This window comes from Electrophorus electricus, chromosome 8 (assembly GCF_041902795.1).
Source record: "Electrophorus electricus isolate QZ-2024a chromosome 8, ASM4190279v1, whole genome shotgun sequence".
In the NCBI taxonomy this organism is placed as follows: Eukaryota; Metazoa; Chordata; class Actinopteri; order Gymnotiformes; family Gymnotidae; genus Electrophorus; species Electrophorus electricus.
Window position 1 is genome coordinate 27794791 of NC_137504.1, and position 17386 is coordinate 27812176.

Here is a 17386-nt window from a genome sequence, read left to right on the forward strand (position 1 = left end):
TGTAATAATTTTAATACTGTCCAGATGCATGAGTTTCATCACTGAGGAGATGTGTAAAATTATTTGATACAAATGTCCCCCTGGTAAACTAATCCAGTCCGAATAGAAAGACAAGCATGTTATCATGATGCCACATCACAAGGAAGGAATAATAATTGGGCCATTGACGTCCCTGCCATTCATCCTCCTAGGTAACCTCCACCCACATTTATGCATATCATGTTAGGCCTGGTGGCATCTAATCTAGGTCTGTTTTAGGTGAGAGTGAGGTCATAAGGCAGGGACAGAGACTGATCTAATGATACTGTTATGGGCACTCTTACTAAGCCACTATATCACCACAGTATAATGGAGCTTCTTATCTTCATGAGTTTCACTTCATGAAATGTGTGCTAATAGTGACTGAGTGGACAATAACTCAACCCAGCATCTCCATTGCAACAAGGTATATTGCATTACATTTCCGTGTGAAATGTGATTTAGCAACTTTAAGAACAGTGAAATGTGTGTGAATGTTGGACAATGGTGTTTTTTTTTTCCTTACTCACACACACAATAGGAGGACATAACATCATGCTTCCACTGAGAATCATGGTCATGTTCAGTCCTTCAAAAGCATAAGGATAGCAGGGCAGGTTTACACACACGATCCTTGCTCAGAAGTGCCAGATTAAACCCTATGCAATCGAAATCTCTTTCCCCCCACAAATAATCTCCTAAAATGTTTTTTTTTAGAATCTCTTTTCACGGGCTTGTGCCTATTTGGTAATCTGACACTGCTGCTCAGACATTTTAAACACATTTCAGACAATGAACACTAAATTGTCCATGATTTAAGAGCCATAAGCACTGAGAGAGACACTTCTGTGACTCTTATTTATAGAGGTTTATTTCAAAGTGAACATCTGGGTGGAGTTTCCCTTTGTTGAACATTGAGTAGCACTTGCGCAAAAGACAATTTGCATTGCAGACACGTATTTCTTTCCTGGTCACTTTTTAATTATTTCTCCTACCGAGATAGCGGCGTATGACACACTCAGCTTGGCATCCCGTGGCTCTCCCGGTTTGTACAAAGAAAGCTGTGTGATGGCACATGCATGAATAACGGCAAGCGGAAATACGTTCAGATTTGGTGTGGTTCAGCTCGGGAGAATTTTCAGAAGACTGTTCGTAAGATACACCTCATTTAAATTTTGTAAAATGTTAGATTTCTGTCAGAATATTGTGTGCGTACATTTTAGACTTGATGTTGATGGAGAACGTTCCCTTGCAAGTTCCCTTGCGATTGCTACCCGTTTATTCGGGCCGAAATTTCACTTTAGTTATCTAATTGAACAGAGCGTGTTTGCTTTACTTACGAGCAAATCCTGTTAACGGAAAGTAGAGGTTGTACTTTATAGTTAGGGCTATGTACCGCTATTTTCTCTTTGTTCTCTGTAAAATATCTATACGAACGTGTCTTACACTTTGTAGATGTGGAGTTATTTAGTCTGAATCTATATACATCTGTATCTATATATATCTGTAGGCTTATGTTTTTGTAACAGTATTAAGGTGAATGAGAGCGTTTGAGAGACCAAACCATTGTCCAATCTATGTGGGACAGAATTTAGCTGAAGGGAGCTGATAAACGCGACGACGCGCATTTTTCAAACTTGGCGTGTTTGAGAACGTAGTACTTACAGCAAGTAGCTTTGCATGCCACGTTACACAGTGTAGTCTGCACGCTTTGTGCTCTTCAGAAATCACGCGTGTATGGATAAACTGAAAACTAATAGATTATAAGACCACCATGTTTTTTGATTGCTTCCAGCTATATGTAGCAGGTAAAAACGACGTCTTATAGTTCCATTTAGGACTATATAACATTACTGCTAACAGATCTCGTAATGACATGCAGAGGCAAAAGGAAAGCTGATCGAACAAAGATGCACTTTGAGGTTCTACATTTGTTAGGGCCCCAAGTCACCGATTTAACCTGATTTCGTCGTGTATGGAAATAATGACGGATCACGTAGAATTTAGCTCCCCTGTCCCTGTCGTTCCACGTTCTTCTTTACTTTTGATGTCTGTTAATGTTTTTGTTGTTGTTTTGTTGTTGTGTATTTGCGTTTGTTCACGAACCGTCGATATTTCGCGCTCGCTTGTCTATACAGTATGTGGATGTCTAGAAGTGTTTTTATCCATATGCCCCTAGGAATGTGGCACGCCAAAACATGCAAACGTTTACATTCATTACGTTCACAGGGAGCATATGGGCTATTTATTGTGTTTATGAGTGGGTGTTGTTTATGTGCAGTGTATAAAATGATCGAATCCATAGGCAGGATGTAGATTACGTACCGAATGTAAAATGTCTTCACTCACTACCTAATCTGAGTGTAAAAAACCTTTATCATTGCTCGTAAAGAAGGATATTACACTCCTGTTTGACGAATGCTGTTTGCTTACATTTGCATAGTGTACGTTTGTAAGTTTTTTCAAGCTTAACATTAAGAGCACGCGCGCACACACACACACACACACACACACACACACACACACACACACACACACACACACACACTCTCTCTCTCTCTCTCCTGTCCCTCTTAAATCTCCCATTATAAAGCAGTTTGGAGCATCTGAGCATTCATGTACCAAGCATGTGTTATAACCTACACAAGGCATATCGGAGTTTATATAAGGCATTCGCAAAATAATATTATCAAGTTCTGTGAGGCCAATTTGAGTAAGTATAGAGAAGTGGTACTTGTTATCATCAAAGGTTGTAGCAGTGATATATTTGATATAACAGTGGGAGAGAACATCAGATGATGAGCTATTGCTCCCATGGGGGACTGGGTTTCATACCCCGATCTAGGCAAGTGCAGCATATTATAGCAATAACAGTCCTTGAGCAAGACTCCGAATACTGATACCTCTGTAACATAATTGTAAATCTCTCTGTATAAGAACATCTGCTAAATGCATAAATGTAATATAATCTATCTTGTGAAAAGCTAAATTACACTCTCTTGTTTCCTTCACACCAGCCATATCCCTGCACAGCCTTTTCCTTCTCATGCAGACTCTGTGGAGATCACCAGCAGTGTTCCGTCGCCGGTTCCGATGGGACCGCGTCCAAAGTCTGTCCCACGGAGACCCGCTCTTTAAAGTGCACTACCTGGGTGCAGAAAAAATCTACTCCCTGGATGTGCAGCAGGCGGAGGAGGCCCTGGGGCGGCTACTGGAAAGATCTCCTGCTGGGGCTTCGCTGGGGATGGAGCATGCACTGGTAGTGCGTGCGCGCTACGTGGAGGTAAAGGAGATCAGCACAGGCAGACAGCTGACGAAAACGTACCTGCGGGACATCGCCTACTGCACGGCCGACGCCGCCCACCCAAACGTCTTCCTCTACATCTGCAAGCAGCCTGGAGCACAGCTGCACTGCAGGGTATTCTGGTGTAGCCGGACAGAGCGGGCCAGAGACATCACCGCCTGTCTTGCACGCTCCTTCCAGAGGGCTATGAGTGACTGGCAGCAAGGGGAGACCAACCAAATACAAGTCGTGGAAGGATCAAAAGATGGGCAGCTAATCACAGGGGAGGGGCAAGTGAAGAGCTGCACCACTCTACCTGTAGACTCAGGAAAGGGTGAGTGAAGGAGAATAGGAGAATGCCGAGATATATCCGAGGCAGAGCTGATGTATATCTGTGAAGGTTTTTAATTTGTCTGGTTATAGTAGTAGTAGGACAACTGGATTGGTATTTTAATTTTAAAGGGACTTAATCACTTCAATATTCTGAACACCTTTATTTATAAATGTGGACCATTTTATTTGTTTATTTTTGTGTGTGTATGTGTGGCAGGCTGGAGGAGAAGAAAAAGTGTGGTTTCTCACACCTCCTTAAGAGTGATGATGAGAAGGGCCAGCATCAGCAACTAGAAGACAGCAATTTTAGAGCCCAAACAGGTTGAAACTAGCTGCAACAGGTCCAATACTCCCATTCAGACCCTCAATGATGGGAGAACAGCCCCCAGACAAACAGAACTGTCAGCACAAATCCAATCTGTTGGCTTGACAATGAAGTTTATTGCTACAGTTGTTTGGGGAACGTTTAGACATGCCACTCTTACTCCTCTGGGTGTGCAACAGTAAATTGTGTAACAGTCTGGTTCCCTCTGGTGTAACTGTTGCATTAAGGAAAGTGTGAGTGTTACATCATCACTTCTACAGCACAAATCTGTAGCATCCCTTTTGTTAAAATTGATCACCGTTGTAAATATCTGAACATTTATTCCAAGTCTCATTGTCATTTATTTGGTTAGAATTTGTCTTGAGTGTTGACATTTAAATCTGTGATTTTACATTTCTGAATGAATGATTGTGGGCATAGAGTTCTGCTCTCATCTGAATGAGGCTTTGCATAACAGCAGTCAAAAATGGTTTTGTTCTTTCACATTACCTCATTTCTATTGCTGTGACCTAGCACTGACCCCCACAGAGTGCATGATGTGATCACATTAATTAGCCTTCAACAGGGGCCTGTGAAATAATGTTTCAGCAACAGAATTTTAATTTCATAGTCCTTTCATGCTCTGAGTTAGAGGACATAAATCAGATGTTCTCTCATAGCAACTGGGAAATCCTTCATTGTGGCCCGGCATGCTTATGTAGCATTATAGATCTAGTGAAACTAGGACTGCAGTATTGAAGATCATTCAGCATGCAATTGTATTCCAGCTCCTACCAACACCAGTAATTCTGGATTATGGAAACACTTGCCATTCTCGGCCCCAGAACTCTCGCCCTTGGCTGTCTCACATTCCCTTTTCCCCTCCCTCCATGCCTTAAAGAATGCCTTGTGTTTTATTCTATGCCTATCTTGTGTGCATTTTGTATAAAGAAAAACATATTTAAAGATCTTTTTTTATTATTGATAACATTATATGTGTAAAGCACTTTTACATTTCTTTCTGACAGTATTTCAGGGCAGCTTTATATATTATGCAATCTGCAGCACGCATCACTGCATAAATATAATAAAGGGCGCACACACACACACACACACACCACACATCCCTCTCCCATCACAAACAATAAGACAGGACATACAGGTGTTCACACAACACACCTTCCTACCAATTTATATACAACATACATACTTATATTCCTGGCTGTTGGTGACTGAAGGTTTAAAATTTATGCACAGATTACAGCAGATGACAAGATGATCTGAGAAGAGACCTCACTCAGTCCCACAGCCATAAACCCACCAGCTCAGGACAAGATATAACAATAATGTCTGTGATGATTTAGTCTGTGCAGGACTAAAGCCCACATTGGTAATCAGCATGGAGGCAAAAGGACTCAGCACCACCCCTGCTGCATGCACTCCAAATAAAGTTCGGACTAGTGCTTTCAAAAGGCGTGATAATATTGTGTTAGAAAAAGCACAAACGTATGCAAGATCCCTTCACTCTGGCCTTAGGTAAGTGTTCACTGCCAACATTAAAATGAAAAAAAAAAAATCACAAAAAAACAGTATAACAGTAGAACATCAGCCTTCCATTAGTGAGGAATGAATTCAACAGGAACCAGGACCAGGACTGGACTAATGGCCTGCCAATCAAACCTCATCAACAATGGTACTGGTGACCTTGTTACACATGCATAGGCAGAGCAGCGCACAGCACCCCCCCACCAGGAGCATACCCAGTAAAATATATACCAGGTTGGTGGTCCAGAATGCAAAAAGATAGAGTGTTTTAGCACAGTAATGCAGATCCTCGGGATTATAGTAGTTGGGTGCATATATAGAGTAGATCCACACATTACCTGTAAGGCGAGACAAGGAGACATTTACAGTACATTACCAAAAAGCTTTAGCTGAAAGACCATCCTAGAAGGTCACAGCATTGCAGAGTCATTAAATATATACAAGACTGGTTAACCCAAGCCAAACGAATCCTGAGCAGTTTCTCTGACAATATTCTCCAACACTAGCTTCTCACTGGGAACTTAGTAGAATATCCCTGGTTTCACGTCAACATCCTGGCTAAAAGCATTACACTGCACTGGCCTTTGCCCAATTTTATGCCTGCGCTCCATACCCAATATTTAACATGAAGGAACAGAGGTGTATTCGAAAAAACATGATTTCTCAGTTTAGCCAGATAACTTAAACCCAAAGTCAATACTGGCCAATAGGAGAAGAGTTAAAGGACATTCTTTATTGGACAATCCTGTACTCTGAGCTACAATACATGTAGCAGTTGGACTCATTGCAATTTCAATGCAATAAGCAGATTGAAGTGGTACAAAGCTGAGTGATACTAGGAAGTGGTGCTAAATTCCACCACACTCTGCACTCAACTATTAACATTATGTCTAGACCGTAGCCATGAACCAGGTTAACCAGGTTTGGCCTAGTTAATCAAGACCAAACAGATTTCCCAGTGTTTTCATGTCATTGTTCAGGAGCTGAGTGAAAAGTCATGCGTGTTGCATGTTTCTACTTACCAGTGATGAACCAGCAGAATAGGAAGAGGGAAACAAGAGAGTTCCAGGTAGTACAGAAGCTGTTAATGACACTCCGACTGCCATCCTCAGGATACTCTGTGCAGGGCATGCAGGCCAGCATGACCATGGTCAAACTGAACACACCTGATACCAGCAGGTAGATGGGTATGTAAGGCTGCGCAGGGCACTCTTTCAGGTACTGCACACCTGGGGCGGTGGGGTACACGTACACACACACATACACGTACACACACACACACACACGTACACACACACGTACACACACACGTACACACACACGTACACACACACGTACACGTTCAAAAAGGCTCCTGTCTCATTCCTACTCTCACACCATTATCAGGAGCAGTCATACTGTAAACTCATACCAGGAGCACTATGCCTCAAACCACTGTCCCTAGCAGGGTAAGAAACCAAGAACCTTTAATTTCTAGTTACTGGGCAGTTTGACAGCTTGGCATCATCTCTGCCTGCAGTGCTTAGTTGAGTCATTCAACTTTAACTTACAAATGTCACATTTAATATCCATAAGACAATATAAAAAATAGTTTCAAAAGTAAAAAGCAAGAACAGTGCATGTTATAAATTTCAGCAGGCTTATGTGCTGATTCAAAGAAACAATCTGCCACCTAGTGGTGACTGTCAACAAAACAAGGGTGACCAGTCTCATCTGCAGAGGGCCCTGTGCATGCAGGTTTTTTTGCACCCAAACAGGCATCACTGTCCAACTATTTCATCAACTGCTTGGCTGGAATTAAAACCCACGGCCACACTGCCCTTGTGTGGATAAGACTAGACCATCCTGATCTAAAAGCATGTTGCTCTGAGAATTCTCTACTACTTTAGTGTCTGTCATTAATACTGACATTAGTGATTCACTCATGTATTATATCATCAGTTTACATACTAATATGAAAAGTAATGATAAACAGTGTCTGTGAGCTTTTGATAAATAAATACATTCTTACGGTCTGAAACAACAACATACCTACCGATGACTACCTGGGTGATGGGTAAAGCAATCGCAAAGATCTTGGAGATTACTGTGCAAAAATGAAGAACGAGTTGGTGGGTTAATAAATAGCTCTCAGTAGCATATAGTTTTTAACAGTACTTCTAAACAATGTAGCTTCTGAGGTTTTACACAGGACTGGACACAGTGCCCTCTTGAACCATGGCTGTAATAGGTCACCTTTGCTCAGGGAGTTGGTGACCAAATCAGAAAGTAAATTATATCTTGTAATATTCAGAACAAATGGTCTTGCAGTGCAACTACTCAAACAGAGCAATGTGAAGAGCAGCTGCTCAGGGTTTGGCATACTTATCGCAGGCACGTTTAATTTAGTGCTCCGGATGTTCTGTAGTAAAGTCCTATCCTCCATCTTCTCTTCCTCTAACTCATCCTACAGTGAAGGGGGTGTGAGGGTGGGTGAGTGCATCATACACAGTGATCACACAGGAAGGAACAATAACACCATCAATGCATTCACTTCATAGAAAGAATCTATATGCCAAATGAACTTTTCTCCATCAACATAAGCAAATAAAATAGCATAATTTAATTGTATTAGAAGCATATTTAATGGTTTACGCTAATTACAAGGGTTTCTTCTAATTTTAAAGAGCCTGTAAAGAGCAAAACAGTGTGAATTTCACAGAACTGGTGTGCTGCTGGTTCCAGGGCTGGCCGGAGTTTTCTATCGGCAACCCTCCACTGCTGCAGTAATGTCTAGACAAATGGCAAAAGACTACATGCTCGTGCTAAAGCCCAGAGATAAGAGCCAACGCACATGGCGCAAATACTGGTATCCAGGAGTGAAATTGCAATGACAGAGAACAAAGCCCTAGAGAAGGACCAAACCCACCAGACCAGGATCAATTCAGCAATTCTCCACTCCTCTACATAATCATGAACTATATCTTACATCTAATTCAGTAATCTGCACCAGACCTCCACAAATCAAAACCACTACAGTTCTCTTTCACACTGTATAAGTACTGCTAACAACTGCAAAAACCTGTTGGACTACATCTAAAGAGCAACATTTTGTAAGGACACACAAATATCCTTGGTAGCTGCTGGGACTGTAAAAGCAGGCAGAAGTCTCCCCTTATAAAAAAGGCGAAAAACAAATAGCCCAAACTAGCCAAATTCCACACTGGCGATAAATAAACGATTTTAATTTCAGTTAAAACGTTTGTGGTCACGCGAAATTTCTTTCTGATTGATTTACAATCCGATTCCCAGACACAAGGCGGGTCTTTTGTGATTTCCCCGCTGATTTATTGTATAAAACATGTCTGGTGTGATGAATCTAAACAAAATTAAGAAATTTACGAAACTGTACGGGAAGAGCTACAAGGCTGGAATACAGCCATAAACAAACCTTCAGTGGCATTTCAAGGTGCCTCCCTTCCTCAGAAATTAAGCATAAAATCCCGGCGGCTCTGAAGTAGTCACGTGTTTGTACGATTAAAAAAACAAATCCAATGAGTCTGCGGCCGACCTCAATATTATCCGTGAGCCTGAGCTTTTTCCTTGTTATCACAGCTACCTCAGTCACACCAACATTACATTAGGCCAGCCTGGCGCTTTAGCAGAATACATCGGTTGACGAGGAGATACAGGAAAACGTTAACCGAGGCACTGCAAATTAATCTTAACTTTGTTATGATGCCTTGATCGATTCCCAAAGCAATGAACTTAAGGAGAGGTCTTCGGTCGAAGTTAGCGATTAAACTCGGTCTTTTAAAAGTCAACTTTAAGTCTTTAAAACTTTAAAATGGGGTACGCGCCAATGTTTCTCGTCAGATGAAATTGTATCGGAATTGGCTACTCTAATAATAATCTGACCTCGTGTTTAAAGTGCGCAGTAAGCAAAGCCCAGCACCACAAAAACTGGAAATTTATCTTATTTTAAACGTATGTTATCGGTATTTTCCAACACCCGACGGATCAAAAACGTTTTGACGTTCCCACTTATTAAAATGCGGAAACTAACGAACTTAAATGTAACAACTTTTATTTTTTAATACCATAGAAGATCCGTAAACCGAAATACTGACATCACTTACAAGTATTTTCGTCTGACAGCTATCGAACTACTAGTGTGTTCCTAGACTATTAAGGTTCCAAATGAACGTTTTCTTACCAAAGCTCCGAACGTATCTCCCTCAGTGGAAGGGGACCTAAATACCTAACCACCTCTCGGGGACTGGATTTTATATTGACGATTACTTCACGAAAGGAGTAGTCTCACACCGGAAGAGGCTTTTCAAGCTTGGGCTGGGTTTACGGACAGTTTCCTTGCAACACTTTTGATGCGAAGGTTTTGTATGAAACTTGTTAAGCTTGAAAACGTACATAAACGTTTACTCAATACGCTGTTAAAGCTCTAAAATAACAATTCGCTCATTATAAACAGATTTATTACAGAATATAAAACAAACAAGAAACATTAAAGAAAGTATCTGTTAAGCATTTACAATCGCTCACACGTCACGCGAGTTCTTAGTTTCCGCGACATACGTTTTCTTTCATGTTCTTCACTCACATTTTAATGTCACCATCCAACCATCACTTTTAAAACCAACATGACTGCTGATCCCTACAGCTTTTATTTATAAATGTAACTGAAACATAAAATGTTTTTCAAAACTCTGCAGACTTCCAGTTTCCAGTATGTCTATTACCACCTCCTTCAACTTTGAAACCGAGTGTGAGAATGAACGTGGACCAGGTGGGGTGTATGCATGTGTCAGAACACTTCCTTAGCCTACCTTTTCTCAGGTAGTGGTTGCAGTAAAGAGTCTCAGGGTGAAAAAAAGCTGTTTTTGTTTTTTTTTTTTCCTTAACAGTATAAAGACATATACATGATCACATGGCAAACATTTTCACTGGCATGTAAATGCCACAGTGTGTGTGTGTGTGTGTGGTTATGGAGCACTTGTGGCTGGTGATTCTGAACGTTCTGTCTTCACACTGGTCTCTATGCTGATAGGGGAAGTGCCTGTAGGGGGGAGAATGCTTTTGTGCTCCAATGAGGAAGATGATGAAGGAAGAGAGACCACAATATATTTTTGCAGGGGTCGTGACCCTGTCACAGCACCAGTACCCCCAGACTCCAGCTTTACAAGTGGCTGCAAGGGGGTGGGGCCACTGGGCACAGTGCTGGTGACAGGTGAGCCTGACTGGGAGGAGCTTAGCGTGATCACCTGTGAGGGGGTTGAGGGTGAGGTGAGAGAAAGATCAGGAGGAAATCAAGTTAAAAGCATATGTGATACACAGAAAGAGCTAGCCATTAAGAAAGCTAGTAGGCCAGTGAAGTTATATTAACATACAGCTTGTAAACATCTATACACCTGTACACAACTATATGTCTCTAAACTGTAAGCGTGCATGCATCTATATATTCCTGTACACAACTATATTCCTCTATGCATCTGTTTACTCACACACCTGTACACATCTATACCCCTGTACACTTTGTCGTTTCTCTCATTACCTGCTGCGTGGAAGCAGCCCCTGCACTGGTTGCCATGACGATGTACTTGGTTGCTGGTGGAGAGGGCTGGGTGGGTGTTCCCGGGCGAGTGGACATGAGGGTGAGTGAACTGGGCACTTTAATGATGCTTGGGGTTCGAGAGACACCTGCTGCCCCCATGCCCACTCCACTTTGAGAGACTGAGAGGGTTGGTCTGGGCTGGGGGTACACAGACACACAGTCATTTGGGTCTGATAATCATATAGATATATAATATAAATAATAATATAGATCATATATAATCTAAATAATGATAATATTGATAATCATATAAATAAATAAAAGCAGTAATCAATCAAGAGGCAAGATTTCCCCACCAAAATCTTACAAATTTTAGATACCATTTGGCACCGTGATCTGGAACCAGGTGTATATTACTCCAATTTTAAAAAACGGTAATAAACGTGACAATCAAATATCAAATATTTGGATGTCCAGAATTAAATCCAAACAATTATATTAGGAAGCATTGTTTATGAGTGATTCCCAACTTAAGACCATAAATTAGCACCAGACTAGGGAGTGACTGTGATTCCATGATCTCCAGATATTAAGGTGTCTGTGTGCATGTGTGTGCATGCGTTTGTCTCACCTGTGTGATTGTGAGTGTGGTTCTGTTGACAGTCTGGGCTTGCAGAGCCGCTTGTGCTCGGGCCTTCACCACGTGTGAACAAAGCATGGGGCCCAGATAGCCATAGTCAGCTCGGTACTGATCCACCACATCTGGTGCCGGACGCATCTTCGCAATTACGCTCGCACAGTGCTTCTACCAGGGTAGGGGGAAGCAGGGAGAAAAACAGGGGGGGGGGGTTCTTTCACAAACTTACTGACACACTGAGAAAGCTCTCAATTTATTTGCTGCATACTACTCCATCCCCATTACCACCAAAATCAAAATCCCGTGATCAACAGGGCCTCCTACAGGCCTCACCAGGAGCAAACTTTGCACATGATCCGCTCCGATCTTGTCAATGTTTGACACTACTGGCCCCTCCATCACTGCTTTAACACGTGAACCTTCCACAGACAAGCGTGGAATGATCAATGTCTTTATGACCTAGAGAAAGAGAGAAGGGGGGGGGGGGAATAAATGTACTGATGGGTGAGGAAGAGTATAATAGGTCCAAGTCTATGGTGTTACTACAGAGAAGGAATGACACGCACATCAGGGCCAAGTTCTGACAAGCCAGCAATACAGCCATAGCGTGTAGTCCATTGGGTCTTATCATCCAACCATGCCTGAAAGAGAGCGATAGAGATGGATAGATAGATAGATGGGGGGAGAGAGTATGTAACAACCATAATAGATACACTAACTCATCTTTCCTCACCTAATCCATGCATTACTGGATCTACAAGTGTGTTCCCTAAAATTCATTAGCCTCTACTGGCGATTGCATATTAATTGAAATTTATGCTACAGTTTGTCTAGTTTTTGTCTTTTGATAAAAATTAATTTCTTTAATATGTCATTTATCAACAGATGAATGACTACATTACACCTACCCTTTGAAATGATGTAAAGTTTTATGCACACATATACAAACACACACTCATGGAGTAGAAATTGCAGCCTAGTACATACGTTTTCCCAAGAAACAATCTCTGCCATCAATTGCCTAAATGTACTTGGACTAAGACCAGACATACCAGCTATATCAACTTTTTTTGCAATTCCCCCATGGAATCTTCTTTCAAGATAGATAGGAGTAAAAATGTCTGAGTGTGTGTGTGTGTGTGTGTGTGTGCGCGCACACACGCTGCCTTAGCCCACCTTGGTGAAGGTCTTGGTGATCCGTGACTGAATGTTATTCGTGGTGGTGCTGAAGGTCTTACAGCTCTGAGCCATGAGTCTGGCAGCAAAGTCACGTAAGGCCCAGTGATTATCCACGTCCGGCCGCAAACATAGCTGCTTACTCACTATACACGTCACAACTGCAGGGAGGAGCTCGTGCAGCTATCTCAGTACACCCACACGTGCACGGAACAAGAAAATAAAAAGGAATCAAGTTACACACGTTGATATATAAGAAAAATCAATACTGAGAAATGTCAAATAACCTAGACTTATTGATATGACTTTGTTTGTAGATTCCATTAATTCCTCTGACAGCATTAGCTCAGTGGGGTGCAAAAAGATGCGCTGTGATTGGTTTGAGTGGTTGTGAAGTGCAGCAAGCAGGGTTAATTAGTTAAATGACCAGCCTTAGGGATTAGGGAGCATTAGGGATTTAAGCATTAGGGATTTAAGCATTTATTTATTAAGCTCTGCAACCACAGACACTTACATATTTCTCCAGGTACAGTGTTGGGTTGTCCATGAGAGCCTTCATCATCCTCATCAGGTAGATCAAGAGAGCCAGGTTATTCTGTACAACATTCACACGCACCTGAAGGCGATAAATAGAGACAGAAACTGGCTTTCCATTCAAATGTTTTGCAAATGTTATGGGTATTTTTGAAAAGCTGCCACATAAAAGATATGAATCAAGTTATATTACCATTATATACATACTTAGGGTTAACATATACAAAGTGCATAGTGATTATTGCCTTGTGAATGTAAAGAAATTAACACCACACATGTAATAGAGATATTTAACCCAGTATTTGCTGTTCCCTGTTATATTGTCAAGTGGAATATCATGTCAGTTTTGGACCCACACATCATTTATTTAGAAATACCCTTTTCCATCACCGTTTTTTGTCTTTATCAAAAATCCAACTTTTTAATTTCATCCAATATTTTTTTTTTCTGCCGCATTCACAAATTTTTTAATGCACATTTTTAAAATTCACAAGAGAGGTAAAGGGAGGGAGAGCAAGAACAAGACATTCACATGTAACAGTTATGTGAATAACACATGTGAATAACAGTTAAATCTAACAGGTCAAGAGAAGAGTACACTTACGCCTTCTGAAATGAATGTACTGAATCGTGGGAGCATTTGGTACAGGCCTGGATCTGTGGCTATACTCTGCAGCGCCTCCTAGAGGGAGAGAGCCACAATGAGATAAGATGAGATACATTCATATATCTGAATGTGTGTGATAATGAGAACGCACACACGTGCCTGCACCCATCCACCCACACCCACATCCACCCACACTTACTGCTCTCTTGGCTTCGCAGGAACCTACACAGGCCTCAGTGATCTCCTTGTAATAAAGCTGCTGCTCCACTGAGAGCTCGTGGGTGCTGCGTGGCTTCAGCCGCAACTTCTCCTTTCCTGCAGCAGAAAGATAGTAAGAGAGACGCGTGTGAGCGCGCGCACACATACACACAAAGCATACATGTGCACACACATACACATATGTGGGAAAGTGCGTGCACACACACATTAACACAAAGAGGCAACAATAGTTAGGATAAGGCAACAAATGAATCAGAAAAAGGAAAAATAAAGGAAACGGTAATTCAGCCTCAGGACAAACACTGACCTTTGACTTCTGCAGAGGCCGCACCCTGTCCCTTGGACTGGATAGAGCCCTCCTCCTCTTGACCAGGTTTACCTGCTTTAAGAGGCTCAGTGGCTTCAGTTTTCTGCTGCTCTTTTGTGGCTATATATTGAGAGAAAGAGAGCGAGAAACAGGGGTAAGGGAGAAAGAAAATAACAGCGAGAGGGAAATTCACATTGTTTTTCAGTTTATAGGTAGCCTTGTTACATTAGAACTGTAAAGACACCAGGGAGGTTCTCTCACCTGGGGGTGGGTTTTCAGGGATGGCAGGCTGGACACCATCTATACTTAACCAATGAGCTACACAGACACACACACACAGAAAATCAGTCAACACACTATGACAATCACACCATAACCCAGCATCATCTTGCATTTCAAGCTGTTCTTTCTGATGACACTGTAACACTGTGTCTCACTCTGTCTCTCTACATCTCACTTTATTTCAAACAGAACACTCTCACTGTATTGCTCTACGTCACACTAAAACACAAATGTCTCACTGAATCTCGTTACAACTTACTATATTTCAGTGCATCTGACTTTAATGTTATGTCTAACTATATCTCACTACAACACTCACTCTCAATATGCCTCCAAGCACATTTTGCAGTGCCCAAATAACAACTGGCATGAATCTGTATGTTCACCTGCCAGATATGAGGTGTGTTAAGCCCTGTGGCCACCTGATGTGCTTCTGGTGGTCATACCTCATCGTCATTTTAAATTCTACCTTTGAGGGAGACATCCAGGGGCACGCGGGGGAGGGGGGTGTTGATGATGTCACTGAGGTCCACTTCCTTTTCTTCATAAAAATGCAACTCTCGTCCTCCACCACTCGCAAAGCGGAATGGGATAAACTCTTGGCTCTGGAAGCCGTAGAGGGGCTACAGCACACAGCATACAAACAACAGTCACGCACAGATGGAGCAACCATGTGGGAAAAGACATGTGCATGTGCACACCTACAGACACACTAGCTCAGCTGCCTGTGCACCTGGAAGGAGCATGGTATGTGAAAAGGTGTAATGCTGGGCACTCACCTCCACGTTCTTCAATTTCAGAGCATGGTCAATGTCACTAGTTGTCAGTTTGCGCCTTTTTCCGTGATGCATAAACTTAAGTGCATCCTAGCAGAACCAAAACACAGAAAGATGGCCCTGTTTAGGTTCCTGCTGTTTGTATCTTCTCTGTAATAGGTGTGATGTGACCTTCACTCTTACTGTAGTAATTTTGTTAAATTGCTGACAATCATAATTCAGATCCTACTGAATCCTACTAATTATATTATAAATATAATTCACACAGATGACCCAACAAAAAACTTCCTGGTTACAGTATGCTTAGGGTTTGAGGGTACTACCCGAATAAGCCATTTCATGCAGTAGGTGGATTTGAGGGTGCTACCTGAGTGATCTTTTAATTTAAGGTTAGGAGGTGGGTTTGGGGGCAGTAACTGTGAGGTCTCTGATGTGGTAGATTAAGGCAGTGGGTTAGGGGCAATATCTGAGTGATCTCTTTGATGCAATAGACTTTCTAGGCAGGTCCTGAGCGATCTTTTTGATGCAGTAAGGTTAGCAGGTGGATTTTGGGCAGGTCCTGAGTGATCTCTTAGATGCAACAGACTCTGTGGACAGATCCTGAGTGATCTCTTTGATGCAGTAGATGGTATGGGCAGGATCTGAGCAAACTCTTTCTAGCAGTAAGGTTAGTAGGTGAGTTTAGGGTGGTACCTGAATAATATCTTTGATATGGTAGGATTTGTGGGTGCTACCTGAACGATCTCTTGGATGCGGTAGGGTTAGTAGGTGGGATGAGGTGTGGTACCTGAGCGATCTCTTTGATGCGGTAGCTGACCTCCTCACTGAGTGCCACACAGCTCTCCTCCTGCAGCTGACCCACTCCTACTGATTCTGCCATTGCCTTCATGGATTCCGTGGGCAAAACCACTGAGCACTGCTTCTGCCTCCTCTCCTCGGCCATCGCAAACCCTGAGAGAGACAGTCTATGAATTAGGCGGCTTCTGTAGTTATTTCTTGTGATGACATTATTAGTTTAAGATTTATTTTGAAGTACACGTTCACATAAAACTTCATACAAGTTCATTACTACAATCGGCGTAACTTGTTTTTATTCTCTCTTCACTTGCGCTGCCTCACTCAGTGGCAAATATTTACTTACATTTTATTTTCGCCACAAAATTAGCGGGGTAAGTAAACATCACGTCATTTTCCCGGTTCGCGCACCCCTTGGTGATGCACTAAGGGTCGCGAGAAGCCAGACCGCCAAACAAGCTTCCTTATGTCGTAAGTTATCACAAACTTTAGCTATCTATAATTGTGTCGATATCTCCGAGACGGATTCATTTAAATAAAACGCCAATCAACACAAAATAAACTTGTAGGTTACTAAAGTATGGACACTATACTAAATCCCAACTCATAACTATTTTAAAGGGCAGCTATATAAATACTTACTTGTTTTTCGTTATCTAAAATGTGGACCCCACCAAGATACTAAAATAATTAATAAAATAGATTTAGTTAGCTGGGATTATTTATTTAGTGAACTAGGTTAGCTATCATAGCTATCTAGCTAACCTAACTAGCTTAGTTGCTTCTAGTTGCTTCAAATACTGGCACTTACCTTTACCGAAATTGATGTTCTAACACCCCGTAATAAATCAGTAAAAACCTATAAATAAGAAATAAATACTAATCCAATGATTGACGAGCTTTATTTATTAAATAAAACATTTACTACGCAAACATATTCGTGGTATTATTATATTTGTTTCATGCTTTAGAGCTCCGACCCTTTTTTCTGAAAATCCGCCATTTTGAATGTATGGCGAAGG

The 17386-nt window shown here is 41.8% G+C and overlaps 3 protein-coding genes across 6 annotated transcripts; 1 reads left to right on the top strand and 2 right to left on the bottom strand.

Annotated features, from left to right (window-relative positions):
* Positions 1-958: 958 nt before the first annotated feature.
* LOC113573716 (low density lipoprotein receptor adapter protein 1-like) lies at positions 959-4280 on the top strand. Of its 3 annotated transcripts, none has more exons than XM_027004162.3 (3): positions 959-1170; positions 3036-3635; positions 3852-4280. In XM_027004162.3, exons 1-3 carry the CDS (start codon positions 1098-1100, stop codon positions 3926-3928), a joined length of 750 nt encoding a protein of 249 aa, XP_026859963.2. In that variant the 5' UTR covers positions 959-1097; the 3' UTR covers positions 3929-4280. The 3 variants fall into 3 exon arrangements, with proteins under 3 accessions (XP_026859963.2, XP_026859964.2, XP_035382836.1); XM_027004163.3 differs by having other exon boundaries at positions 959-1166; XM_035526943.2 differs by lacking the exon at positions 959-1170 and adding an exon at positions 1215-1826.
* A 618-nt stretch (positions 4281-4898) lies between these two features.
* Positions 4899-9821, bottom strand: LOC113573717 (transmembrane protein 272). Its single transcript, XM_027004164.3, has 5 exons — positions 9679-9821; positions 7848-7929; positions 7519-7569; positions 6506-6712; positions 4899-5821 (listed from the first exon to the last, which is right to left on the bottom strand). The coding sequence occupies exons 2-5, from the start codon at positions 7906-7908 to the stop codon at positions 5613-5615; spliced, it is 528 nt and encodes a 175-aa protein (XP_026859965.2). The 5' UTR covers positions 7909-7929; positions 9679-9821; the 3' UTR covers positions 4899-5612.
* A 536-nt stretch (positions 9822-10357) lies between these two features.
* taf6 (TAF6 RNA polymerase II, TATA box binding protein (TBP)-associated factor) lies at positions 10358-17372 on the bottom strand. 2 transcript variants are annotated; one of them, XM_081719210.1, is made up of 15 exons: positions 17176-17372; positions 16357-16520; positions 15573-15659; positions 15263-15416; positions 14773-14829; positions 14512-14631; positions 14185-14300; positions 13983-14060; positions 13359-13460; positions 12845-13027; positions 12235-12309; positions 12002-12127; positions 11663-11833; positions 11032-11229; positions 10358-10741 (listed from the first exon to the last, which is right to left on the bottom strand). In XM_081719210.1, exons 2-15 carry the CDS (start codon positions 16510-16512, stop codon positions 10463-10465), a joined length of 1902 nt encoding a protein of 633 aa, XP_081575336.1. In that variant the 5' UTR covers positions 16513-16520; positions 17176-17372; the 3' UTR covers positions 10358-10462. The 2 variants fall into 2 exon arrangements, with proteins under 2 accessions (XP_081575336.1, XP_026859961.2); XM_027004160.3 differs by having other exon boundaries at positions 11663-11836; positions 17176-17371.
* Between the last annotated feature and the right edge of the window lie 14 nt (positions 17373-17386).

What these genes read in the sequence shown, in the direction of transcription:
- LOC113573716 (XM_027004162.3), top strand. Translation starts at nt 1,098, where the DNA reads ATGAATAACGGCAAGCGGAAATACGTTCAGATTTGGTGTGGTTCAGCT. An exon ending in GAATTTTCAGAAGACTGTTC is followed by an intron (nt 1,171 to 3,035) that starts GTAAGATACACC and finishes CCTTCACACCAG; the next exon opens with CCATATCCCTGCACAGCCTT. An exon ending in ACCTGTAGACTCAGGAAAGG is followed by an intron (nt 3,636 to 3,851) that starts GTGAGTGAAGGA and finishes TATGTGTGGCAG; the next exon opens with GCTGGAGGAGAAGAAAAAGT.
- LOC113573717 (XM_027004164.3), bottom strand. Translation starts at nt 7,908, where the DNA reads ATGGAGGATAGGACTTTACTACAGAACATCCGGAGCACTAAATTAAAC. An exon ending in ATTAAACGTGCCTGCGATAA is followed by an intron (nt 7,570 to 7,847) that starts GTATGCCAAACC and finishes ATTTTTGCACAG; the next exon opens with TAATCTCCAAGATCTTTGCG. An exon ending in ATTCTGCTGGTTCATCACTG is followed by an intron (nt 5,822 to 6,505) that starts GTAAGTAGAAAC and finishes CTCGCCTTACAG; the next exon opens with GTAATGTGTGGATCTACTCT.
- taf6 (XM_027004160.3), bottom strand. Translation starts at nt 16,512, where the DNA reads ATGGCCGAGGAGAGGAGGCAGAAGCAGTGCTCAGTGGTTTTGCCCACG. An exon ending in CCACACTCACAATCACACAG is followed by an intron (nt 11,230 to 11,662) that starts GTGAGACAAACG and finishes GTGTACCCCCAG; the next exon opens with CCCAGACCAACCCTCTCAGT. An exon ending in GGGCTGCTTCCACGCAGCAG is followed by an intron (nt 10,742 to 11,031) that starts GTAATGAGAGAA and finishes ACCCCCTCACAG; the next exon opens with GTGATCACGCTAAGCTCCTC.